General features: G+C 40.9%; 1 protein-coding gene across 1 annotated transcript in view; it reads left to right on the top strand.

Annotated features, from left to right (window-relative positions):
* Positions 1 to 1997: 1997 nt before the first annotated feature.
* DNAJC3 (DnaJ heat shock protein family (Hsp40) member C3) overlaps positions 1998 to 27196 on the top strand; it is a 35157-nt gene continuing 9958 nt past the window's right edge. The window contains exons 1-7 of the mRNA XM_086771364.1: positions 1998 to 2182; positions 9574 to 9684; positions 12641 to 12765; positions 13831 to 13905; positions 22292 to 22444; positions 23750 to 23931; positions 26300 to 26419. Of these exons, the coding sequence (XP_086627490.1) occupies positions 2101 to 2182; positions 9574 to 9684; positions 12641 to 12765; positions 13831 to 13905; positions 22292 to 22444; positions 23750 to 23931; positions 26300 to 26419 (848 nt within the window). The 5' untranslated portion in view covers positions 1998 to 2100. The remainder of the gene's footprint in view (positions 2183 to 9573; positions 9685 to 12640; positions 12766 to 13830; positions 13906 to 22291; positions 22445 to 23749; positions 23932 to 26299; positions 26420 to 27196) is intronic.

Genomic DNA, 27196 nt, shown 5'->3' with positions numbered 1-27196 from the left:
TCTCCAAAAAATACGTATTAGATGTCAGGCTATTTTACATAAGCTTTGCTTTCAGTTTACAGATCCAATACCAACTTTTAGCATGAAAACGCTGTTGAAGTCCTATCACCCATTTTTCTGCAGTCTGGTAAGTTCCTGTCCTGGTTCTGGCCAGGATAGAGTTAATATTTACCTGAGCTGGGTGGAGAACTGAAGCTGGTAGCCCCTATGGCTGGGATAGTTAACTAATTAGTTAACAGCTGGGGTTAATTTACCCAAATTAGCCTGTCCTGGTTTTGGCAGGGATGGAGTTAATTTTTCCTCTCAGTAGCTGGTATGTTTTGGATTTTGTGTGTGAAGAATGTTCATAAACACCCTGATGATACCAGTTGTTGTGAATGAGACCAAGGACACCGTCCTGCTTTCCAAGTCTCGCTAATTTGCAGATGCAGGAAGCTGGGAGAAAGACAGACAGAATAATTGACCCAAACTGGCCAAAGAGAGTATTCCATGCCATAAACGTCATGCTCAGTATATAAGTGGGGGCAGGCGAGGGTGGGTATCTGCCTTCCTGGCATCCATCCTTCCTGCTTGTTTTGGCTGGCATCGTTCCCCCTACCTTGCTGGCTCCCTTTTGCTCCTTTGCTTGCTGCTCGGGTTTGTTTCCGTGATCGCTGCTCGGGACGGGCTGTATCGGTCATTGGGACATCGGGTGGTGAGAAAACACATATTGTTCACTTTGTATATTTTTTAATATCCTTATATTCTGTTATTATTGTAGTTTTCCCTTTTATTTTAGTAAATTGTCTTCATCTCAACCCACGAGTTCTCCTTCCTTCCCAATTCTCTCCCCCATCCCCCTGGGGAGGGGGAGAGTGAGCGAGAAGCTGTGTGGTGATTTGGGCTAAACCATCACATAGCCAAAGGGCTATTCCATCCCATCTGACATCATGCTCAGTATATAAGTGAGGAGGGGGCTGAAGGGAGGCCCTGCTAGTTGGAAGAGACTGGATGTGGAGATCTGTTGTGAGCTATTATACTGTATTTGTGTTCCATCACTCTATTGTTTTCTTCTGTCATTACTGTTAAATTTACTTTTTGTTCAATCTCAACCCACGTGTTTGGTTTTTTTTTTTCCTGGTTTTCTTTTGTTTGTCAAATCTCCTCCTATTCTCTCGGAGAGTGGGGGAGTGAGAGAGAGACTGCGTAGTCTGGTCCCCGTTGGGGCTGAACTACGACAGTTCCTTAATACTTTTTTGGCATGCCTGGAGGTCAGCGTACAGTTAAGGCCATGCTGACTATCCTGGCTTTGCTCTCAGTGGAAAACACGATTTTGTCCAGAAGACCATCAAGCACAGTTTGAAATCACGCTTGCCTTTCTCAGCTCTACGGCTAGGTCAGGCACAGCAACAGAGAACCAGGATCAATTTACTTGTGACTTGCTGCCTGAGTTTTTTACAATTTCAGTGGTCCAGAGATACAGACTTAAAACAATTAAGCAGCTACCACACTCCAAAAGGGTATATTCGCAATGTTAAACTCACTCCAACAGCCCCGACGCCAGCCGTTTTCACCCCTCGGCTGGGCTGAGGCAAGCAGCCCACGTCCTTCTCCAGGCCCGCCAGCACCTACAGAGCACCCTCAGAGGGGCTAAACCCGGGCCTGGCACAAAGGAGAAACCTGGCTGCGGTAGGAGGGGGCGGGCAAAGAGACAGGAGATAAAATACAGAGGCAGATGGTAACACTCAGGCTTTATCTCTCTGCGGGAGGTCGGAGGCCTGCCCCGCCATCTGCACTGAGGGCACCCCGTTGTGGGCAGCGGCGTCGCTCCGCCTTCCTGCGCACGCGCGGGAGCGGGGAAGCCGCCCACTCGCGCAAGCTCAGTGGAGGCAGCGCCCCGCCTCCGTACCGCGCAGGCGCGGAGCTGCGCCCCGCCCCCTCCCGCTTAAGGCGGGGCCCGGCGCTGCGCGGACGGGTGTTTTTACGCTGCTTCCACGTTAGACGAGCGTGTGCGGTGGCCAATCAGAGGCGCCCACGACCCAGGCCGGAGAAGTTGGAGCCGTCGGAGCGGGGCGCCGCCACTGTCGCCGCGGGCGTCGGGACGGGGGGTGGGCGGCGGAGATGGTGTCACCCGCGGCCTCCGCCGGCCGCCTGGGCTCCGCGCTGCCCTTCCTGCTCGTCCTCTTCGACCTGCAGTACCAGGGTGAGGGCCGGGGGGGAGGTGCCTGCGCCTCCGGGGGGCGTTTGGGGTTTGTGAGGGGGCGCGGGGGGAGCCGCGGCCTGGCCGAGGCGCGGGGGCTGTGGCGGCGGCGGGGCTGCCGCTTCTCTCCGCGGCCCGTCGGGGCGAGCCAGCCTGAGGCGGGGCTGGGCCCGCGGTAGTGGCCAGCCGGAGGGTGGTGGCTGATCGCCCTTGCTCCTTCCCGGCTCTCCCGTCAGCGGTCCCGCCGGTTGGGGGGTGTCCGGGTGTCCTGCCGGCCTGTGGGGCAGCCGGTGTAGCCAGGCCGAAGTGCTCAGGGAGGGCGGAGCGGGCCCGGCGGGGCTGCGGCCTGCCCGTGGGGAGCCGGCGGGCCTGAGCCCAAGCGGTGCGCGGGGCTGGCCGGGCCCGGCCGGGGGGAGGCCCTGGGGCCGCCACTGCCGCGGCGGAGGGGCAGCCCCCGCTGGACCTCCGGGGAGGGAGGAGGAGGAATATTTCTGGAAGGGGTGTGAGGAAGAAGGAGGTGCTGAAGTGCCACCTCATCAAAGCTGTTGGGAAGGGTGTGTAATGAGGGCACCGTCACTCCCTGTAACCTGTTTGGGTTTATCTGACTTCCTGGCGGTGCTGTTTAAGGTAGTTTGAGGTGCACTTCGTTTTCCTTGGCCTGCTGACAGGGTGCCAGCTACTGTGAGGTCTGGAAAGTGTCCTGGTATCCTGGAGTGCAACTGTGTGACAGCATTGGCTGGTTCCGCGCTGGCCCTGAATTTCTGACTTCTGTACAAATCCTGCACGGTTTCCAAGTTCAAAGGCTTTTTTTTGGCCACAGCAATTCGTAGTGCCAGACCTACAAATTTGCTGAAACCTTTGACAGTTGTGTTGCATTTGTTTATGTTTTTGTTTTATTCTGGATTTTTTTCTCTCACGTTTCATATTTCAAGTTCAGCATAGAAGTTTATCTGTACTTTGTACGGCCTGTTTGCTTTCAGTACACTGTCAGCAACACCTGTGTGGTCAAGCTTATATTCACAGGCTCCTGTTAAATGTATAACTGTCTGTGTGTGTAATTGTAAAACTGAGTTTCACTTGAGGAACGTTCTTTATCTGACAGTGGCAGATTGAGGTGGAACTGAAGTGCTCTATAGTGAGAATGAGTGTGTAGACCCAAGACTTGACCTGAGCTTGACATTAGAAACTCAGTTTACGTACTAAACTAATGAATGCTTCAGCTAGCAGCAGAACCATAGTGTGGCAAAGATGCTCTGTATTGTAAGGCTACATACTGCGGTGTTGAATTGCTTTTTTGCATGCGTATTTTGGTAGTGTTAGCGGGAAAAACAGTAATTGTGGACAAAGTAATACTTCTTTTTTTTTCTTTTCCCCAGCTGAGATTGTGGCAGTGATGCTCTTGCTGAGGTTTCTTTATTTGAAGTTGCCAACCTACTTCAAGTATATATTTTAATGGCTGTGTGGACGTACCAAAGCCATGGTTTCCTAATTTGGGGTTTATTTTCTTAACTTCAGTTAATAAAGATGCTTTGAAGTAGAGTATTAGGGTGAACAGTGGTGGTTCTGGATCTTATTTACTAAACTTACGAACCTCTTAGTTCCTGGGTTCATTTTCTAGAATATGTAGTTAGAGATTTTGGTGGTTTTATATTATTTAAGTATCCAGATTTACCTCCCCCTCAATGTTCCTGATCTTTGAACTCAAAGGTGTTAATATTCACGCTTAAATTTGCATCTTAATATCGTAATTGTAGAAGTCTGCCTTCTGCCACCTGATTCATGAATCAGTGGAACAGTCGGCTTGTATTAATTTTGTATCTAGCCGGCAGTACCTGTGAATACTAATTTACATCTGGCTGGTAAATGAGTTCAATAAAAAGGTTTTGGAGTATCTGGTGGTGTGGCAGGCTGCAGTTCACCCTTACTGTATCTTTTCCTCCATTCCTCCTCCTTGAATGCCCTGACTTGTGCTGGATAAGCTCCCATTTGACACAAGTCACCTCTTGGCAAGATTCACCCTTCATGGCTTTTGTCTGCACTAATGGCAACAAAAAGAGGCAACTGAGGAGGACGGAGTATTGTTCCTCTTCCCCTTCTCCTTCTTAGTATTAAAGAAAGGAAATGTAATAAGGGGAAGAAGAAACGGCCTTTAAGGATATAGGGCTCAGTTTGTTGTTGTCAGACCTCTAACCTTAACTGTTTCTCTTGTCACCACCCTCCCACACCGTATGTTTCTGTCCTGAATTTGGAAGGTGTTTTTTCTCACCCCAAATTGCAAAGGATAGTCATGTGAAGGGGGAAGAAAGCCTCTAGCTTTCTGGAGGTGGGGAAGGATGGCTTTCTGGTTTGCCAATAGTAGTCATATTTACCAACTTTCTTTACAAACAGAGGGAGTGAAACCTTGATGAATGGAGGTTACACACTCTGCTCCACTGGATGTTCTGAGTCTACTTGTGAGCATTTTCATATTGCTCCTGAAACCGTGATTGCTTGTCCAGTTTTTACTTTGCTCAGTCTTGTCCTTGAAAAACACATTTACAAACACACATAAAAGCAAAGCCCCAAAAGCAGGATCTTCCACTTGCATGACAAGAGAATCATCAGGCTTTTTTATGTTGTTTTTTTTTTTCTTTTTTTTTTCTTTAAAAAAAAAAGTTTAGATCATTGTACTTAAGGTTAGTAGCATGCATGTTTCTTCTTTGTCTTTGAAACAGTTCTGTTTCTGGTATATAGCCAGAACTAATTCTGTTTATTTTCATAGTCCCATTATTCAGCTTGGAGTCTAAATTAAAAAAAATTAAAAGTGGATGGAAATTCCACAGGGGAAGAAGAGTGTGTAGACGAATGTGAAATCTTGAAACTGTTTTGAAGTTAGAGGGCTTTCTTAAGCTTTTTACACTGTGGATGTGCTTGTTTCTGTGAGGATATACTTGAAGTTCATATAGTTAGGTACCCACATAGTAGCAGTAGTTATTCTTAATAAAAAAAAAATCCTGCCAGGAAGGTATAATTTATTTGAAGTCAGTGTATTTAACTGGAAAAACAGGTTAGCTGCACCTGCTTATCTTTGTTTCTTTGTTGTGCCTTCTCATTGACTTCTTCTGAGTTGGCAAATACCAGTTCTTATCTGGGAATAGATTTTGGTGGTTGTTTTTTTTATTTTTTTGATTGGGGTTGGGGGGGGATGGTAGGTTTTTTTGGTGTTGGTGGTGGTTTTCTGTGGGTTTTTTGTGTGGTTTTTTTGTGGTGGTTTGGTTTTTTGGTGGTTTGTTTTTTGGTGTGTTTGTTATTTTTTTTTGTGTGGTTTTTTTTTTTTTAAACTCTTGCTGCAGTGCCAGAACTACAGGCTCTGAATTTATCCAGAATATCTGACTTGATTTGACAGCTGAGGCTCTTGTGTGTGGTTGTCTGAGGTCGTTGGTGAATAGAGAACAATTAGGCAGGCTTTAAAAATAATACTCAAAATACTTGGAAGTTTTAAAAATAGTGTGCTTGTATTTATCTTTCATAAATTTAGCTTCTTGCTGGAGCATGTGTAGCTTCTTCAGCTGTAGCGCGGGGCCCTTGATAGCCAGCTTCCTAATGACTATCTGTCTGTTGGAAAGAGCTCTTGTGGGCTTGGTTTGTTTTTTCCTCAGGTTGAACTTGAGTCCTTCTGTTCATTCCCAGACCAAAGAGTAGGTCCCCAAATAGGTTCACAGAATTTGACTCCTTAGATTTCTGTATCTATGTTTCAGATGTCTACTGTGGGGTTGTTTATTTAGAGCAATTGTTTGCGTACAACCAGAAAATGAATAAGCAATAGATATATATGAATAAACAACCCAACTGTCAGGGCAGTGTGCAGTGTTCCTGAGTAGTTACGGTAAATGTCACTTTTCATCGTGGTTACAGTGACTATAGAGGCTGCTTCTGGAAATTTCCACATTAATTTATGATGTTTGGCAGCTTGCAGAGCCAAGTTTTAATGTCTGTCTAGTAATTAGTCTTGTTTTGCAGGAAATCTACAGTCATGCTTTACCTCTCTATCCATGTTGCTCCTGCTTTTGTTACTTGTTTACTATTAGTGGTCACCTTTCTAGTTTCCTTTATTTGTTATCTTCAGTATTTTCAAGGAAAAATGTGGCTCTCCAGCCTAAAGTATTATGTAACTGTAAAGCTGTACTGAACGTAATGTGTGTGAAAGACCGTGAGTAGTGTGGGTACATCTTATTGTGGAAATTCTATTCTTGGAGCTATCCTGATGTGACTAAATGTGAAACAAGGACACTCCTTCAGATGCTTGAGACTGTGGAAATTGAATGCTGTGTTTAGGTGGCTGAAAAACTCATCAAAGAGTAATTTACAGCCCACTTACAGGATACCACTCCAAACTGTTAAGTTTTGAAAGATTTCAGTATTCGTATGCGGGGAGAGACAGGAGGGATGAAGCTTTATAATTTTTATTTGTTTTAGTTCATGTTAAATACTTCAGTCTGTTTATGGTTTGATACCTGATTTGCTGCTAGTATACTTCCAAAGCCAGGGAAATTTGTGGTGGGTTTGTTTTACAGTTTTGTTTTGGATTTTTTTCTTCAGTTGTTGGCTTTTTTGTGTTGTGTTTCTTCCCCCCTCCGCCCCGCAATGCTTGCTTTGTCATTTTAGAGGACATTGGACTACTCAGTGATCAAAACTTTAAGCTAGAGAAGAAGCAAGAGATCAAAATGGCAAAGAATGTTAATTTTTCAGAAAATTGGACCTTCACATAAAAGCTACCTCAAAGTAGAATACTGTATGTGGAAAACCTTACTGTCAAGAAATACTTCTCCACTATGAGTGGAGCTACTTTTATTTTATTCAGAGCTATAAATACCTAGAATTGATTTTAAAATGCCTTGTTTAATAAGGTCTCCAAATTGACTATATGATAAGTAATGTTCTATTTTAATGCCATCTATTTAAACAAAAAAAAAGTTACTGACTGGAAATTCAGGCCTTATTTTTATGAAGTCATTTCTGTTAATTAAAAAAAAAAATGTTTGCTGTCATTGTTCTAAAGCAAATAATTGAACTGAAGCTGTTGTATCCAGTTTCCTGAACTATTATCAATCTTTGAACGATGTTGTGGTTTTGTTTAGTAGGGGGGGCCTAAGGTGGTAGCTTCTGTAGGAAACTGTTAGAAGTCGCTCCCCTTTGTTCAGTGGACTCGACCGGGCCTAGGGCGGACCCGCTGCTGGCCAAGGCCGAGCCAATTGGTAGCAGAATGTCCCGTGATAACGCCTCTGTGATAACGTATTTAAGAAGGGGAAAACAGGAAAAAAAGAGAGAAGAGAAGATGTGAAGAAGCTGAGCGGGGGCAGAGGTGCAGAGGGGGAGGCGCAGGCCTCATGGGCCTTGCAGGCCTCACCCTCTGGCCTCGCGCCAGGCGGCCGACTGGGCCCAGCTCAGCCCAGCCCGGCTGCAAGAAGTGGAGAGGAGAAGTGAATAAGATGTAAAAAGGATCCTGACAGACATCTGCCAGCCTGTTGTGAGGAACGGCTGCAGACGCCAAGGTCAGTGAAGGAGGGGAGGAGTAATGTGGCTCCTGGCCAAGATTCCCCTGCAGCCTGTGGTGATGACCATGGTGAGGCAGGCTGTCCCCCTGCAGCCCATGGAGGTCCATGGAGGGGCAGAGATTCTCCTGCAGCCCTTGGAGGACCCCATGCTGGAGCAGGTGGAGGCCTGAAGGAGGTTGTGGCCCATGGAGGGCCCGCTGGGGCAGCCGTTCTGGAGGGACTGCACCCCGTGGAAGAGATGACCCATGCCGGAGCAGCTTCACAAAGGTCTGTGGCGTATGGGTGGGACCCCACAACGGAGCAGAGGAGAAGTGTGAGGAGTTCTTCCCCTGACGACGAAGTAGCGGCATTTAACAACACGTGATGAACTGACCGCAACCCTCATTCCCTCTTCCCCCCTGTGCCGCTTGGAGGGGAAGGTAGTAGAGATAATGTTAACCCCAGGAAGAGGGAGGGGTGAGGGGAACGAGAGAGAGACTGCGTGGTCTGGTCCCGGTCGGGGCTGAACTATGACAAACGGACGGAGCTTTTTCCACTGGATGCAGAGAGCATTTTGTTCATTTTAATATAGACAGCTCAATGGTTTTCTTATAATGTGAAGTGGAAAGAATTACAAATGGTATTAAGGAGTGGGAAAGCGAAATTAAATTAAGATCCAGGTGTTGAAAGGTTCTGGTTCTAAAACCTTGATGACTTGGTGATCAGAAATTACTGTTGTAATTACTTTGTTGTTTAATCCCCTTTCAGTGTGAGAAGTTTAGATGTGCTTTCATTCAAACTATCTCTGTAGTGTAACATTTTTATTCAGAGTCTAAGAAACAACTTCAAAGTATTACTGCATTTTTGTATTTAAGATTAATTCAAGTGCCTGCCTAAATTAAGTAGATACAAACTTGAGTCAAAGAAATTGATTCATAGTAGTTGTACTTCGTTACTTTCTAATGTAATGTATTTATTCAGGATTTTAATATATTACCTTGCTTAACTTTATGCATAGGGTGTGCTTTTAGTAAAAGAGAACTTTTTATAGTGTGAAAGTTTGAATAGTCATAAACTGGTAAGTTGTAGTGAAATTCTGTCCTGAATTAGAAGAATGCTGGAAGCAGTACAAACGAAAAACCTCTGTGGCTGAATTGGTGTACATACAGCATGTACTTGCACTCAGCTGCTCATTTCTTCTCAACAATGGTCTTGCCCTGTTGGTTGAGCAGCAGCAATGCATTAGCTATAAACTAAAACTAGCACTTTGAAAATGTTCCACTTTAATATGACTTTCATACCGCTGATTAAATGAAAAGAGTGAGAATTTTATTTATGTCAAAACTTCTGCTCTGGAAACAGTTTACCTTGGAGATGATAAAGATGAGACAAAAGGCCAGTAGATGAGAAGCTGATTTTCTGAAGCAGCTAAGAGTTCTCAGTTGAGTCCTGAGTTATCCGTAGGGTCATGAAATTTAACTTAAAGCCTTTTAATATTTGTTGTGTGTGCATTGAGTGTTTTTCCAGATTCTTTTGAAATCAAAAGCCCACATAGAAATGTATTTTGTCAAACTGTTTTATAGTTGATGTATGAAGCTTGATGTGCTGAAGTATGTTACTGAACATGTATACAGGAGTAGAAATGCATATTCAGTGCCCTCTCACAGTGCAGTGCTTTACAGTGTTTACCTACTTAATTTGACATCATTTTTTTGGGGGCCGGGAAGACATGCTGCGTGTTTATTGGACTTCAGGTTGTCTTAGTACAGGAAGATGTGATCTCTGTATCAATAACTGTCTGTTGTGTGTATTATATTATCACTGTATATGTTTGGTATAATCAAATTGGTCATTCAAAACCTTGATCTTTTTGTTTTCAAGGAGCTGAATGTGGAATAAATGCAGAAGTAGAAAAACAGCTTGAAATGGGAAAGAAGTTATTGGCTGCTGGACAGCTAGCAGATGCCTTGTCTCACTTTCATGCAGCTATTGGTACGTATCTCAGGAAAGTGGCTCACACTGAAATAGCTTTGGGTGAGGGTTTTTTTCCCCTACTGTTTGCTTTGTTAAGTGTCCTGCTTTCTTGCAAATTGCGTTCCATGAGTCACAGAACTTGGAACACCTTCACGCAGCAGCTTGGACGGGAGGCAACAGAGAGGCAGTGGAATATTTATGCTTTGATTTTGATAAAAGAAACTGCTAAATTAACTACTTGGTATGTGAACACTCAGTCACTGCTGTTCTACAAGCTAGCTGTATGGAAGCAATTATAATTGACTGTGGTATTGTTTGAGGTATTCCCTGTGTCTAATCCCATGAAGATTAGGTTTTATCTTTATGAAATTTTCAAAGCATGTCTTTGAAAGGTTGACTTTATCCATGCTTTCTTCTCTTCAGGACTGTAAAAAAAAAATTCAACATGTAACTTTTTTTTTTTTAAAATTAAATCTTGAAGTGGATCACCTCAGTGAAACTGATACTGCAAGTTTGAGATACTGAGATGGTAGCAAAGAGTATATAAACTATCCCTCTTTTATACTCAGCTAGTGAATGAGTTCCTGTTTTGGTGTTCTGCATTTTCAACGAACTGAGGAGTTAAGTGTTTGCTTCTGTGAATTTTGAAGCAACTTTGCTGGTTAAAATCCTTGACTTGAAGCATAGAGACAGATAGTACCAGGACGGAGTTCTGTCCATTAACACTGCAATTTCTCAATTACACGTTTTTTTTATTTTTAAGTTGTTGGACTTTGTTATAATGTGTACAAGTTTGTAATTTTCTTTGAGAAGAATAATATCAAGATGTTACACAGTAATGAGTCATACTATTGAGACTTTTCTATTTATGCCTTGGTCTAATAGAGATATGTAAATGAAATATCTACTGATTCTGAGCTATTCGTGTTTTCTGAGAGTTCTCAAAGATCAACTTCCCTTATATAAAGGGAGTGGAGGGGAGAAATTCCTCTTTCTGTACTGTGGAAGCTCCTCATTCCACCAAGAGGCTATCTGTTACTCCTTTTGTCTCATGTGTCGCTGCCAAAGCATGACAGAATTAGCGTTACAATGAGGTTTATTCCTTTGTTATTGGTTGACAAGCTTTAACTTGGATTTGGTGAAGAGTCCGGTTCGGTCTCTGGCCATGCAAGTGCTGGTGCAAAGGCAGCAGCAGTGTGAGGTGCCTGTGTGGAGTAAAACCCTCTGCTTTGCCAGCAGTGCTTGAGCAGCTGGCAGAGCTATGGTGTGACCACTTCCATTGTGACCTTGATGGAATTCTTAGTTGGATGTTGATGTGAGCCTGAGTGCCTAACCTTTTAGTACACTTCTTCGTATTTTGCCTTTTTGAAAAGATTTTAAGCACAATTTGCCTACTGTGTTTGTAGAGGAGGGGACTTGTACTGCTTGCATCATTATTGTAGACTGTGAGGTAAATAGATCTTTTTGTCTTGCCTCAGCCAGCCTATTTTTCTTTTTTTTTTTTTTTTCAAACATCTAAAATAGAAGAAAGCTATTGTCCATTTTTGCTCCCTTCAGTTAAATTTTCAACTCCTTCAGTCCTGTCAAGTTGACAACTTATACCTTCTCTCTGGGTAAATGTCAGTTGCTGTTCATTACTCTTACTGCGAACTGAGGCAAAACCATATTTTGACTGTCAGAAACATCGCAATGTGGTGCTGGAAATGTGCTTTCTGATTTAGCTCTTTCCTGTCTTTCACGCTGTGTGTATTAAAAAAGTTCCTTAATTTCTGCTATTGATTTATGCCTACTCAACACACTTAGTTGTATGCAGTAGGACTTAATACTTTTTTTTTTAAAGGTTGTAACACTTAAATTTACTTGATGTCCGTAATGCTGGCATACAAGATTGGGAGTTATTATTAAATTTCAGTGCTGGACTGTAGTATTTCTACAGCCAAGACACGGTAGAGGAGAGCTGCAGATCCCTTGTCCAGTGAGAAATGAGCTAGTGTTTTGGTAATGGAAGTGGCCAGTTACTAAGCTCGGTTACTGACCGTAATATTTATTCATTTATTTTAAAGCTCAACTTTAATGTAAAGTGAGGTGAGAAGGAGATTGGTTTGTGCCTCAGATGTGGATGTTCTTGTCTACAAATTCTGAATTGATGACTTTTTTTCTTCTTTTTTTAATAGCACAGTAAAACACTTACTATCTTCTACTCCATATGGTTGGTTGGGTGGTCTAAGTTGCCTTTACTTGAGAGCCAACAGTAACTGTCATCTGTTTCTTTGAAATACTGCATGGAGAAGAATATTAAGGAAATTCTTCTTGGTTTCAGAGACTGACGTTTGCCTACTGTAAGGGTGTATGTATACGTGCTAGCCTAGAGTGTGTTAAAATTGCTGGATTTTGGAAGCTTGACTGGCAGACAACATGGAATGTGTGGGCCTTGAAGTTAGTCTTCAGGTTTTGAGAATGTATGTGTGTTTGTCTGCTGTTGAGAGGGGATATTGGTGCCCACTTGAATACTAAAGAAGTTGCTGCTGTTTCCGTGGATGATGTAAAGGATTTATGCGTCTGTGATGACATTGGACTAACGTATCGGTTGTTTGGGAATTATTTGCTTGCATCCCGGGGACTGGGGTGGAGAATGATGAATTACCATGCTTTCAAATGGAGGCCTGCAGTTGGAGATAAAGGGTTAGTATGTAGTGGCAGTGTTCCTGTAGAAAGCTGAAAAACATGTACGTATTTCAACTTCAGTACTCTTAATTTTTTTACATTTACTGTGTTTCTGTAATCAACTGTTAAGTAATCAAACTGTATAGAAAATATTGCTTGGATAATGTTACAAATGTTATGTTTTATTGATAAATACAATTTCCAGTGGCTTAAAACTCAGGTAATGTATTTCTAGTTATTACACTTTCACTATATCAGAAGTTTCAGTTGCTTTGAGGTAGTATTCTGATTACTGTCCGTTCACTTGCAGAGGGAGACTCTGATAACTACATTGCTTACTACAGAAGAGCGACAGTGTACTTAGCCATGGGCAAATCTAAAGCAGCAATTCGTGATTTAAGTAAAGTGGTTGAATTAAAGCAGGACTTCACATCAGTAAGTATTATTGGAATTGAAAATTGTTCAAGCGTAAAAAAAAAAGAAATCACCTACTTCGAAGAAGGTTGTTTTTTCAGATCTGGCTAAACAGACACAGAAAATATCACTCAGAAGACTTTAAATAGGGTAAAATAATAGCAATGGTGTATGTGCTTGAATTTGGAAGTATGAGTACAGTCTAGCTAGTCATTCTAACAACTAATAGTAGTTTTATTAAGTTCATGTTCCTCATGAGTTTGTGCTAAATGCTTTCCTGCTCTCTTCTCAGTTACCAAGGCTATGCCCTCTGAGAGTGAGAGAAAGAGCGCACATATGTCTCTTTTTCTTCTGTCTTAATCAGGATTTGAGTTGAGGGATCTCTTCTCAGGAACTGTCCTAATATCACTGCCTTCTTATGGGATTGTTGAAAGTTCTGGTTTACTTACCCCTTGCTGACTTGTGCTTGCTGTATGTGGAAACTGCCTTGCTACTTGGAAACTGATGCTGGAGTCATCTCCATGTGATTCTCTTGCCTCCCTCTTCCATGGGCCGTGACATGTCCTGTATAGCTTACAATAAAGGAGCAAATGTTAAATTCATTGTTGTATGAAAATATTTTTAGCATAAATCAAAATCTCCTAAATCATTAACTTGTCTTTTTACATAGCTTCTGTTATTCTGAAAGTTTCGTGAAAGAATTAACCATGGAGACTGCTTATTATTTCTGCTAATTTCTTAAAATCTATAGGCGGTTATGATCAGGAATGGGGTGAAAGGTAAAACATTCACTTTATTTTATGCAACTCTTCAAATGAGTTCTTTCTGTGAGTTGCAACTGTTCATAAAAACTGTGGCTGCTTTTTGTCCCTCAGTTCTGGTGTAGAGTTATGCTTTACCATCAGAGGCCTCATAAGAACATTGTCAAATTGAGAAGACAAAGAGTGGGTGTTGTGATCTCTGTTTCAACTTGTTAGCTGTAGTAAAATGAAACTTTTTACTAATAGAGGAAAATGAAGCTTATTTTCATACTTTGCTGAATTCCAGTTTGTAAGTCAAAAGAAATTATCTTACGTTTCGTTTCAGGCAAGACTACAGAGAGGACACTTACTGCTCAAGCAAGGAAAATTTGATGAAGCAGAGGATGACTTTAAAAATGTGGTAAGTTGGAAGCCTATGTTGAACTACATCGCTGCTTTTAAGGTTGGGTTCTGAGCAAAGGTTTCATCTCAGCTCTGCTCTAGAGCATATGTGTGTGTATACCTGAGTTTGTCTTTCCTGGTTTTTAAAGATATTGTAGCTAAGCTACCTTCTGTGAATAAATGACTGATGAAGTTGCAGTGCAGTGATGAAGACTAAATCAGAAAGTGTTGCATGAAGTAGCACAACATTTTGAAAAGTCTATTTTTTTTGTATGCCTGACACTTCATGATCTCCGCTTGATGATGCCTATACTAGGGAGCAATCTTCCTTCAGAAAGAAATGATAGGTGACATGGAACTGAAAGTATGTAATTGAACCCTGCTTTCCATCACTACATTCAAGTCATCCTGGAAAATCACTAGGGGCCTCATGAATCAACCTTTGAAGGTACCTGTCTCTTTTCACTGATTGCAGAAGGATCCTGGGCTCTTAATTTAGTCTCTAGGCTGTTAAAAAATGAGTTCCAGTGGCATGCATCTGCGTGTCTCATCTGCAGAGGAGTTCTCCATCTTTCATTAATGTATTGACAATACTTTCTGTGATCAGGAAGTGCCCAGAGTTTTTCCATTCAAACACAGTTGGATATTACTCACCTAAAACTTGCTTGGGTTGTTTTTTCTTTTAGTGGGTATTCTGTGCATTTTGGCCTTATGCTGCAAAAATAAACTGATCTAACCCCAGAACAAAATTTCTCAGAGAACATGTGAAACTGGATTCTGTCACTGTTGCACAAAATTTCTGTAAGCATAAGAATAAATAAGATTCATTCTTATTCTTGCTTACTTTTCAAGAGTTGCTAGTTTGAACAGCTTGCATGTCCCTTATGCCAAAATAAATAGAACTTGCAAGTGTAACTGATACTCTTATTGGCTTCTTTGAAGAGCATGATGGAGAAAGCAGTTCTGTGTTGTAGGTTAAGATTTCTGTTAAGCATCTGTACTAGTATGTACAACAAAACCAGAACAGTTGCACTGTATGCTCTGCAGGGCAGTTGGGAGGAGTGGCTCTTGCAGGTATAAATGCACCAGAGAGTCTTTGTGTTTGTAGCAAACCTGCAGTAGCTTATTCTGAAATTCATGTAGCAGTGGCTTCTGTGGCCGCTGCTGCTTCCTCACTAAGTTTCTTAGGAGTGTATGGTCTTCAGTTGCACGTCTGATTGCAGTGCAGCCCTGCTGTTTGCAAATGTGAGGGAATGTCGTTCAGCTCTGATTAACTGAGGACAGAGTTGCTGCAACAGCAATTATGTGATGTCAGTGTTGACTCTGAGTTTGTGTATGTGTCTCTTTGCAGTTAGTGTTTCTTGGAGTATTGTGTAATACTGTGTATGGAAATGCTTCTCCAATCAACTGTCAAGTAGTTTGCCTTTATTCCAAACGAGCTGCCAAAATTTAGATTAATATCTTTGGTCAGCCAAATAGTTTCAGTCTTCAGTCAAGTTTTAAATCTGAAGCAAACCAGAGTTTCTTCCCAGAAGCTGGGGTGGAAATGCTGTATTTAAAAACCAAAACAAACCTCCACCCCATCCATCCCTCTTCACTGAAAGGGTAATCTAAAATTGGGCTGGGGGGGGGGCAGTAATCCACTTTCTTTACTGTGCAGAGTTTCAGGACGTTATTTAGAATAGGTGGTCCTGAGGATGTCATATGCTTACAGGAATGAATTATGAGCTGTCAAATGTAAGAGTCTTTACCTTCAGTGTTTTTGTTGGTTTTGTGGTTTTCTTCTACCCCCTGCCCCCCACCCCACCCCGAGGAAATAGTTATGTAGATGAGATGGGCTTTCTTCTGGTAAAGTCAGCCTTCTTTGAAGTAGACTGTGTGCCCTTGAATTATAGTAGATGTGTTACCTGTCATGTGATTTCACACAAGAGATACTAGTTTGTGTCAGGTGTTGACTTCGAGGGACTAGATCAGATTTTAAAATATCCCCGCTCTTGAGTTGGAGAAACCAGGTCAGGGTGTGGAAATTAAGGAGAGTAATTTTACTTGGACTGTTCAAGGACAGACACGTAGGAGTGAGATGGTTTGAAATTAGCTGTATGACACGTGCATTAAGAGTCAGTGTCACCAGTGTTGCTTTCTGTGCCTACCAGAACTGCAAGGTGACTGATGTACTGAGCCATCTGAGAAATGCTGTGTTCTCCTAGCATGTTCTGGAAGTCTGTTGATTCCCAGTGGAGCCTCTGAAAAGCTTTTATTCCTTCCTATCCCTCCTCCACTGTCTTTTGGAGTCATGCTCCTTGAAAGGAATCTCAGCAGTTTAGGAGATGCTGTCATTTTTGAGGGAGAGAAAGCGTAAGAAAAATGCAACCCGTCTAAACAGAGGGGAGGATGATAGGTACACTTTTCCAGCTTGAAACAGCAGTAATTTTGTGTAGACCTTAAAAGAGTAACTGAAACTATTCTTTACATGTACTAGTAAAACTATCCTTTGTAGAAAGGAAAAAAAAGTAATACCTTTAAACTCTTTCTACACAGTTTTATAGTATGTGGGAAGAGTTTAATGAGCACCCTAAACCTCTTTAAAGTGATACAATTGCTAAGCAGAGCCGTTTCTCTGTTTGGATGTTTCTGCTGCCTGTGGCATATCTGTACTGGCTGTCTCATGAGGCGGTGTCAGTGTGACAGCAGGCAGTGGGAACACCTGACTGGAAAGGATGGGAGTACTCCTTTCAGGAGCAGAGCCTCTTGAGACCCCAGCCTTCATGCCTTATTTTTAGGTTGCTTTTTTTCCTCTCCTCTGTGCTTCCCTGTTGGCTGAAATGTGTGACTCAGACTTACGCCTTGACATATTAAGTGATAGTACATTTCTGGAAACCTCTCCTTTTTGCCAACAGATGCACCGAGCTGATGAAGTTCCTTACATGGGCCAGGTTTTTTTTTTTTTTCTGTCTAACGATACAGAATCACAGCTCATTATTCTTTAGAAGCTCTTTAGCTTTTTCCTTTGCAACTCAGCTACCAATTTGGAAATTGTAAGACCTAGAGGGTAATAAAACTTTCAACACATGTTAGCAGAGGGGTCTAATTCTTGTGTTCAGAGTGCCCAGGACGTAACAGGGATTAAGCAGAAGTTCTTAGGTGACTTTATAAAGTTATTGCTTGTGGTATATAAATAGTACACTTCTGCTCCAACTTTGGTTTGGTGTTCCTATGCTTTAATACCAAGTTCTTTCTTTTCGGTTAGCTTCTGAATAATAGAAGTCAACAGGACAGATCTGTGGGCACATCAACATTCATATCTAAGGCCTCAGTCCATGAGAGCCTTGGAGTATTTATTTTATCTTTAAGCATGTGATTTTTAGTGAAAATAAAAAGAATATTGGTATACTATGGTTGATGGAAGACCTTCTGAAAAGACAACAAAAGCAGTGCAAGCCTGGGCAGGCCTTTATATATGCCTGGTAATATTGTCTGTGGCCCTGCTTGTCTCCCAGAGGAAATGACAAGAATTTGAGTTACTGAATTCTGTAGAAGGCACAAAAATAGAACAGAACTTTTGCCTAGTCTATCTGAAAGTGTAGAAAGGACTAAATTTTCATATTTCTTTTATTTTTTTTAGACTGACTGTAATGTTCACAGTTGCAGTTTGTTGCAATAAATACTATAAACTGAGGTATCCTAACTGTGCAATTCTATCTCCCCTGGAAGCATAAACACTTAAAAGCTGGAAGCTGAAGGTGCTGCTCCGAGCTCCACTAGATGTCAGCCAAAACCAAGTGACTGAGCACTGTACATCTGCAAATTCTTGTTTTCTAATCTAGAGAAGCCCTCTACTGTTGCAAAATTCCCTGGACAATAGTTTTCCATGGTTAGTTATCTGTAATAATACTATTTTGGATACTGGTGGAGGAGACTGTCTTACAGCCCTGTAAGTTAACCTGGTTTGAATACGTTGCTAGGCAAGCTTGAGTTGAGTATTTGAAGCTCTGTTAACCAGATCAAAGTTAACACTAGGTTGTTTCCAAATACATTTCTCAGTGGTACTATGATCATCTGTAGCTTCCTGGGTAAAAAATAAAAGGTATTTAAATATTTCCTTGCTTTTTTCCATCTGTCTAACATCATAGTTGTGTTACCTACTACATTGCTCTGCCACTGCAGAGCTTTCCTTTGTGCACTGCTCTTGAGTGCATGGATGTCTTGATCTTAGATGAACCATGGAGGTTCATTCAGTTCCCCTCAGAATGTTTTTCACAAGCCTAATAATTTTCTTTTAGTTGTCTCTGTATTTACCAGTATGAAAACCAAGAAAATAAACCAGCTTTAGAATGTGTATGCGTATGTTAGTGGTGCTGGACCACTGTAAGCGAGTGTGTATGTAACGTTTGGGGTTTTTTAACAGTATTTTGGTTTTTTTAAAAAACAGTATGTAAGAGTTTTTCAAGTTGATAGTGTTTGTTTGTAATACATACGAAGATACTAAAGTACTACAGATTAATTGCCTGTATATCTTTAATCTGTAGTCTTTGAGAGTATGGATATTGAGTTGTTGGGTTTTTTAAGGTGGCTGTAACTGTTCTTCATTAGGATTCCTGTACTAAATGCTCAACCTTTTGCTATATTATTAATGGACTGTGGCAAAGGAAGATGTCCTGCTTTCCAACTACACAGCCCTACAGGTCATGGCAAGCCATTGAATTAGCTTGGCTGTGTTTTGTAAATCTCCCCTGTACTTCTGAAAAAAACACGATGAAGCGAAAAGTCCTTACTAAACTTAATAGGCAAGAGGCACTTGCTCCATCTTAAGGATTTCCAGTTCTGTCTCCTGTAAGTTTTCTATGTTTGGGGATCTTTTTTTTTTTTTTTTTTTTTTTAGCATGGTAACACTTAACAAAGCTTTACAGCATTATCTAAAAAGCATAATTGTAAGATACATGTAAGATGCAACACATGTGAAATATATTATAGACTCATAGAATGGTTAGAGTTGGAAGGGACCTTCGAAGGTCTTCTAGTCCAGCCCCGCTGCAAGGATTAGTTAATTCAGACTGGCACGTGGTGCCTTCAGGATAGCAGCATCCAACACAAGATACAAATGGATCTTGCGTAGTTTCACACTAGTCTCTCTTAAGTGTTTTGTCACTGCCAGTTTGGCTGTATCAATGGCCTCTTGTTAACAGTATTTTCTGAAGTAGTGCTGTGTTGTATTTTTCATGTAACCTTGTATGTGGCTGGCATAACTTCTGGTGTTGATTAGAAAGGTTACGTTCATGGGCTTGTGAAATACAGTGAAGTCTGGCAGGTTTGGAGGGGGGATTATGTTGATTCTTGAAAACCTGCATGAATTGTTTAGCTTGTTAAAATGCTTTTGCCTTCAGAAGACTTTAAGATGCTTGATGTTTGACTACAAATTTAAAGCAGTCATTCCAAGGCTGCCTGCTTTGAAAATAAATGCACTTGCTAGATGCCAAAAAAGTGCTGAGTTTCATGAAGTGAACTACTAATACCTTTTCCCACTATCCTGTGTGTAACAAAATAATGTTGTAAAGTTTTGAGTCAAGTCCTTGAGATTAAGTTGTGGAAGAAGCCAGCTTCCTCACTGAGGGTAATGAGGAGAAAGATATAGACATGCAAATGCTTTTAAACCTTGACGTGATAAATTGAGTGGGGATGATTATTTTGTTCCCTTTAATCTCGCTTGCTTGGGGAGCCAGGGTGAGAGGGAAGTTTAGTTTTGCTTAGCCTAGGGTGTATTTCTCCACTGTACTGTAACTAGGCTATAAAATAAAGCAGCACCTATAGTAGTGTATATATATAAGATAGAGAATACTTACAGCCATTCCTTTGTTTTCCCTAAAGGAATTAGGTGCAGGTTGGGGTGGGGGTCAGCAAAAGCTGCCATAACAGATGGCTAGCACTTGTTGTTGCTACTTAAACTGCAATTGATTTTGTGTTCTAATCCAAATGTAGTAAACCTTGAAGACAGCAAAGGATACTGTGCTGAGAACATGTTCACTGGTAGCAAGGTGCTTGTCCAGCAGACCTGAGCAGAGCATAGCTGCTGACTTTGTGCTTTGAGGCTGTTGATGAAGCATGTAGAGGAGTGTTAGGTTTGCCTTAGACCTGTATTAAATTCAGCTGAAGGAATTTTTAATACTTTGCTCCTTTCTTGGAAATCTAGCACAGCTAGCGCAAGTAGTTGTTGTTCTGACTTGTCACCCCCAAGCTTACTACTCCACAGGAAGAGGAGGCATAATTTAAATGTGATTTATTATTGATGGTGATGTGGTGGTCCTCAGATCACAAGGCAAAAAGACAGGGGAAAAAAAATGGGAGGTAAACCAAAATGAGAGTATCAAACAACTGCATCACATTTTCAGCTTTTTTCAGGAAGCTGAATGAGCAGGCTTCTTTTTACTTAAATTAACACTGCTGATTAAAACATCATAGCAATATACTAATTACTTACTAAGAGCTTCTGAGTGTATGTTTTCATCATAGTATAGCACACAAATGCTTGATGGCTTTAGTTTGAATGATAACTTGAAGAGTTTCCCTTTGTTAACTGGACAGTTTGTACTACCTAAAATTATCTAGAATGTTTCACTCACATGATCTTTATTACTATTGGACTTGTCTGTATGATTGTAACATTGCTTTTCATATTCCACTGACATTTTGCTCCAAATAAACTACAAGAAACATTCTGTGTGTCTAAGGAGTACAGTGTTACTGTGAAATAAGTTTAAATGGAAGCATAAAGCTTGTCCATCATAAAAGCTCTTAATTTTTAAGAGAGGAAAATGCTGAGAAATTGAAGGAGAAATTAAGTCAGCTGGAGCTGAAGAGTTAAGAACTTCAGAGTGTTTTGTAGTCTTGTAACTCTTACAATTACAGGTGCAGAAATTGGACTCTATTACAAGCTCCAGATTTAAGGGAGAAGAGGATGTACATAGCATCAGGGTTAGCATTTCTGTTCTAACCAGAAGAAGATGTTTGAGACGTATGTTAGGAATCAGCCTACAAAGAAGAAAACTCTTTGATCACATTCCTCTCCTCTTGCTGAAAGACCATGTAGTGGATAAAGGAGAATTTTCAGGTCAGCCAGTACAACTTGATTTTAGCCTGAGTGAAATTAAACAACTGTGTAATGTTCAAAAAGAATCTAAGACAGAGGTGGGACCTGTGTGTACTTTTAATGTTGCTTTTAGGCTTTTTCCTTTCATATACTGAAGTATTAGAACCAGAGGAAATACTGTTAAAGGAGTGGCTGGTGTTGAATGACATTAGAGACCGAAGCACAAAATATGAGTGAAGAACTTAGTGATGAGAAAAAGGGAAGGGGCGACTTTGAGATAAAGAAGGAAGGAAAAACTACTGGATTACTTTGAGCACTTAGTAACTATAGTCAACATCCTGTGTATAACATGTAAGGTAGTGCAAGTTTTTATTTTTAAAACAAACAAAAAATCAAATCCTGCTGATCTTCCCCTTTTAAAACTTTGGACAACGTTCTGATCAGCAACAAGTGTGAAGACAGTGCCTTATTCAAACTACACTAATTTTACAAGTGTCTTCTTGACTTTGCCAAGAGTGTGGCTGAGATTCTTCCTGGCCCATATTTGTCTTCCTGGGTGGTAGCAGAGCTGCCTGTGAGAGATTTTTGGCTTTTCTAATTTTCTTTGAAAATAAAAAGCTGCTTAAGCAGATGAAAGCAAGTACAATGTACCCTCTTCTACTTGCTCAGAGAGAAAGGTTTGAGAAATTAGTCTTTGCAGGCAAAACTCTAGACTTACTTAAAACTACATATGAAGCAAAGTGCATAAATTTCCAGCTGATGCCAGTTAAGCCTTTCCCCAGCCTGTAGGATCTTAGCTTGCTGCTGTAGCCACTCTTTCTGGGGAAAATATAAAAAACACAGCTTGACAGTAATACTGTCTGATGTGTTGCATTTGTTTCTGTCATGAATTTATAAATATGTGTTGTGCTTAAAGTGAGATTTGTGATTATATATCATGTGGATGTACTTTCTACTGATACTGAGGATTGCAGTATTTAATGACTGTTTGCAGAGAGATGAATTAACTAGGTTATAATTGAGAGGTCCATGACTTCCAGTGGGTGACGTGAGGATGACTGTTGTGTACAGTGTGTCCAATGGTAAATGATGAGGCATGGTGGAGGGAGGAATTATATTTATTTGACTTCTGCCAACTTGTATTGAAGGTAAGAATGTCTGTCTTTTTCTGAAGTTTGGAGCTGGAAACGTTTCCAGTGGAGCTTTAAAAGTAATTTTGCTTTATTTGCAGCTTTAGTCAGTTCTCTGTTGATGTGATTATTAATGGGACAAAAAGAGATCCTTGAACAAGCATTTCAGTCTATCTCTTTGTTGATGTTTGCAGCTCAGATCCAATCCCAGCAATAATGAGGAAAAAGAAGCCCAAGCTCAGCTGACAAAATCTGATGAGCTACAGCGCCTGCATGCACAAGCGTTATCTGCCTACCAGCAAGAGGATTATGAAGCTGCTATTTCTCTTCTTGATGAAATCTTGGCAGTAAGTGTTAGGTAAAATGGTACTGTGAAAGAGAAGTAAGAGCTCCTGTCTGACATCTGTGTATTTTTGTTTAATAACTTTGTCACCGATGTAAAAACACTCAGTGTAATTGGCTCAGTGTTGCTGGGCACCGTGAGTCCATAATGAAGTTGGAGAATGGAGAATGCTGAGCACTAGCTGCAAAAACGAAATCAAAATAATAGATTGTAGTTAGGGTTAAATATACTATTTCAGACAAACTTCTGTTACAGATAACTTTCTTGATTATACTTTCCCACTTTTACACAGTTCACTGTTCTTGGGGAAGCTGGGAAAAAAGTTGTTCTCAAATCAATGAAGTTTTGCCAGATAAAGGAGGCGTAGGTTTTTTTTATCTAGACTCTTCGTTGCCTGTATGCAGGTAATTTTTGTCTTGAAAAAGTGAAGTAATAAAGATCAAAAAAATCACGAAGTTAAAGATATACCTAGCTATCTAGATTTTCAGCTTGTTCCGTAGATATCTGTATTTGTTCAATCTTAATCAGTGTAGATAGTCTGATAGTACAAGTGTAAATAACTCGATCATGTGGGCATTTTCTGTGTCATCTAGAAGTATATATTAAGACAGTTGACTGTTATGACTCTTCATGTACACATGAACACCGACTTGGCATTTACAGCATTCTGGCTTTTGGTGAAGTCACTGCCAAAGTGTGGCAGTTTGTTTATGGGGAGGGAATGTGGAAAAGCAGAAAAGCCTCGTTCTCTAAAATGAACCTTATTGGTTTACAAACAAATGATAAGACCCAGAATAAATTCTCTAAAACAAATTATGATATGCAGTTCCTTTTTATTAATTATTCTTGCCATACTGTGATATCATAACTTCTGTATGTATCTTTAAAATCAAGATACTGAGGTCAAATCTTGTGTAGCTGAATCTTACCCACAGGCTTCTTCCTAGAGGACAACTGACAGCTTGGTCCTTGCTGTTCATTACTCCTGTTCTTTTGGGAAGATAGAATAATTTATGATTCTGATATCCTTCCCTGGAGACTCAACAAACTGTCCCTGACTTAATTCATCTCCCTGCATGAGCTCATTGAATCACTTACAAATTTTTCAGGCCTTTGTTTTCTATTTGGGCAGGTGCATCACAGCATCCACCAGGAAGCAGAGATGCTAATTTCATGTACTCTGCATGCGTCTTGAACCTTATGCTGTTGCAGTTGGCAAAGTGAAATTAAATGTGATTTTTCTTTTGTTGGGCAGAAAAAAAGTGAAGTATTATGGACCAAACCCAAGCTTTAATTTTGATTTCTCAAGGTTTGTGTTTGGGATGCAGAGCTACGGGAACTTCGAGCTGAATGTTATATACAGGAAGGGGAACCAAGCAAAGCCATTAGTGACTTGAAAGCTGCGGCCAAATTAAAGAATGACAACACTGAAGCCTTCTATAAAATCAGCAGAATATATTATCAGCTGGGGGACCATGAATTATCACTCAGGTAATTTTACTGTTTGCTGCAGTCATTATGATTGAGACAAAAAATGTCATGATATAAGTCATGATAAACTGTGAAATATCTGTTATCTGGATTTTGGATGGAGTAGCAACTCTGATCTGAATCTAATAAAGGAAGCTCCTTTCCAGACACTAAGAGCTGGCAGTGAAGACCCATGTTTATTCTTGGCAGATATGCCATCGATGCTTTCTAGCATCTTGTTTATCTTGCCGTAGTGCAGGTCCATCAGAGTTGCTTACATTTACTGATTTTATGGCACTTCTCCATCCTAGAGGAAAGTGCTTCTTTAAACTTACTTTGTTGCTGCCTTTTTTAACCTTGAATCTCCATTCCAGTTAAGTTTACAATGCAAACAAAAAAAAAAGTATTAATTAAGTCTTAGGGCTACTTTTTTTTATTTTCAAGAGTGGAAACAAAAGCTTGCAAGCTTAAGAATAAATAAAAAGTACAAAAGCATGCAAGTATGAGGAGCTGGATATCCTGAGCTATCAATTCTTGCAGACAGTGTCCAGTATTTTGGATTTATTTTTTTTTTTTGTGACTCCCTACCCTTTTCTTCAGTTAAGTTTAAGGTGTTATTCCCATACATCTCTAGTCAGTGCTGCAGATAACTGCCTTTGCCCAATCCGAACTGGTAACTTCATACTCTGTGCTCAGCTGGACAGATGATATAATCCTTTCTGCACACAAGTGGTTTCTGTGCAGATCATCATCTCAGATGCGCTACCTGCATTTCCACGCTCCTTCCAGTATGGTTTCTGCCACAAAATCTGTTCAGTAAGAGCTGAAGGAAACTGAGAAAGTCTGAGTTTGTTATTGTGGCAGTGTATGACAAAAGCTGGTGGATGGAAAATGCATGTGATTATAATTGCAAAACTTAATTTTACAGCTGAGCGAAAGTAAATGCCAAATAATGAAGTGTATTCTAAAAAGGGGATCTCTAATGCAAACCAGTTAATCTCTGGAGCTCATAGGTCATTTCTGTTGTGAGTTTTGTTAGCTGACCATCACTTAGCCTAGTGATTTCAAGAATAGTTTTTTGGTTTTGGGGTGTCTTTTGGTTTTTTTTTTGTTTTGTGGTTTTTTTTTTTTCTTTTCTCTGAAATCCACCCCTGGACTTCCTCTGTTAATAACCAAACCTTAAGATTTCTGTAAGTACAGTTGAGAGCTGTTGAAGAACAGACTAGTATCAGAATAAAGGGATAAGCCTCTCTTCTTTATTATTATCAGATTCTGCTTTCTTTTTTTTTATCATAAGATATACTAAGAAAGAATTCTATAGCTCTTGAACTTGCTGTATGATTTTTTTTGCCTTCCCTTAGTTTCTTTCTCTTACCTTTACAGGCTTAATGATTTTCAATTTATATATATTGTCTGTGCTTAGGGACAAAATAAGATTTTTGTGATCTCTTTCTGAAAATAACACCTTAGTTGTCCTATGGCGACTTTATATGATACAGAACTTCTGTTCCTTTGTATGATTGCATTCTGGAGGTTTCTTAAAGACTTTAAACTATTATAAGAGGTATCTGCCCTAATCAGTCTGATTAGAGTCTTCACAGTAAAAAGTCAGGCTCATGCTTGGCTGGTATTGCATCAAGAGGAGGTTTGGGTCTTAGCTGAGCTTTATCTGTTTCAAGCAGTAGAAAATATACTTCTGCATAGGTGTCTTGTAATATAGCTGAACTAAATATATAGGAAAGCTGCAAACAATTGCATCTGATAACTGCTGAACATAATTTCTTTCCCAGAGTATTTTTTCTTTTGCCATTTAGTCCGTTATTAACGGAACACTTCTCAATCTTTGCATATTTGGCAATACAAAACAATTAAAGAGAGGCTGTTCAGTAGGTCCTGTTGCGATAGGACAAGGAGTAATGGTTTTAAAATAGAGGGGGGTAGATTTAGATTGGATATTAGGAAAAAATTTTTTACAATGCAAGTTATAGAACACTGGAACAGGTTGCCCAGAGAGGTGGTGGATGCCCCATCCCTGGAAACGTTCAAGGCCAGGTTGGATGAGGCTCTGAGCAACCTGATCTAGTTGGGGCTGTCCCTGTTCCTTGCAGGGGGGTTGGACTAGATGACCTTTGAAGGTCCCTTCCAACCCTAACCATTCTATGATTCTAAAAACAACTCCAGACAAATATCCCTGTATGTTCTGGAAGCCCTTTTTTTTTTTCTTTTGTCTCACTTTAAATTCTCTTTTGGATGAATGGAGAGATTGTATAGAGTCAGCTGTTATTCTGGACAGCTTATAGATGTTGCATTGTCTCTCTAGGTGAAATTTCATAATGTGTGGTGATGTCTTTGTTTTGTGTTTCTTTCCTCCCTACCTACCTGTGAAAAGTGAAGTCCGGGAGTGTCTGAAACTGGACCAAGACCATAAGCAATGCTTCTCTCTCTATAAGCAAGTAAAGAAACTCAATAAGCAGATTGAGTCAGCAGAGGAATTAATCAGAGAAGGCAGGTAAGTGTTCACTGCTGCATTAAAAAAAAAAAAAAAAAATCACTACTGAGGCGCCAGCCTGTTATTGATTGAGGAGTTAAGTGATGCTTTCTGCATCTGTCATTTGAAGTGGATAACTGAGCACAGCTCTCAAATTACAATTAAAATAAATATTGACTTACATACTGACAGTCCTATTCTGATTCTCTCCGATGCCACTGCCCTCTCTTTGAATGCTTAACTTATTTGTGGAGCAGGTAGTAAGACTAAGATGGGGACAGCATTTGTCAGCTCTGGTATATTATTACTCGGGACTGGTGAGGCCATGCCTGGGGTGCTGGGCTTCCCAGTACAAGAGAGATGAACCTACTGGGAGAGAAAGTCCAGCAAAGTGCCACCAAGATGATGCAGGGACTGGAGCATCTCTCTCCTGTGAAGAAAGGCTGAAATAGCTGGGACTGTTTCTGCTGAGACTTCTCTGCTACAGAATGGTCTCATCAGTATATATGAACACCTGAAGGAAGGTTGCAAAGACGGTGGAGCCACGCTCTTTCCAGTGGTGCCCAGTGATGAGACAAAAACCGAAGCAGGACATTCCGTTTGAGCATAAGGAAATGCTTTCCACTGCCCCCTTGTTTGCACTGGTGCAGGTTGTGCAGAGAGGTTGTGGAGATACTAAAAATCTATCTGGATATGGTCCTGGGCAACCTGCTCTAGATGGCCCTGCTTGAGTAGGGGGATTGAACCAGGTGACCTCCATAAGTGGCTTCCAACCTCAGCTATTCTGTGATTAAAGGA

This window comes from Chlamydotis macqueenii, chromosome 1 (assembly GCF_036417535.1).
Source record: "Chlamydotis macqueenii isolate bChlMac1 chromosome 1, bChlMac1.mat, whole genome shotgun sequence".
Lineage (NCBI taxonomy): Eukaryota > Metazoa > Chordata > Aves > Otidiformes > Otididae > Chlamydotis > Chlamydotis macqueenii.
The sequence above is the reverse complement of the archived record's forward strand: the minus strand, read 5'-3'. Positions and strand labels throughout refer to the sequence as shown.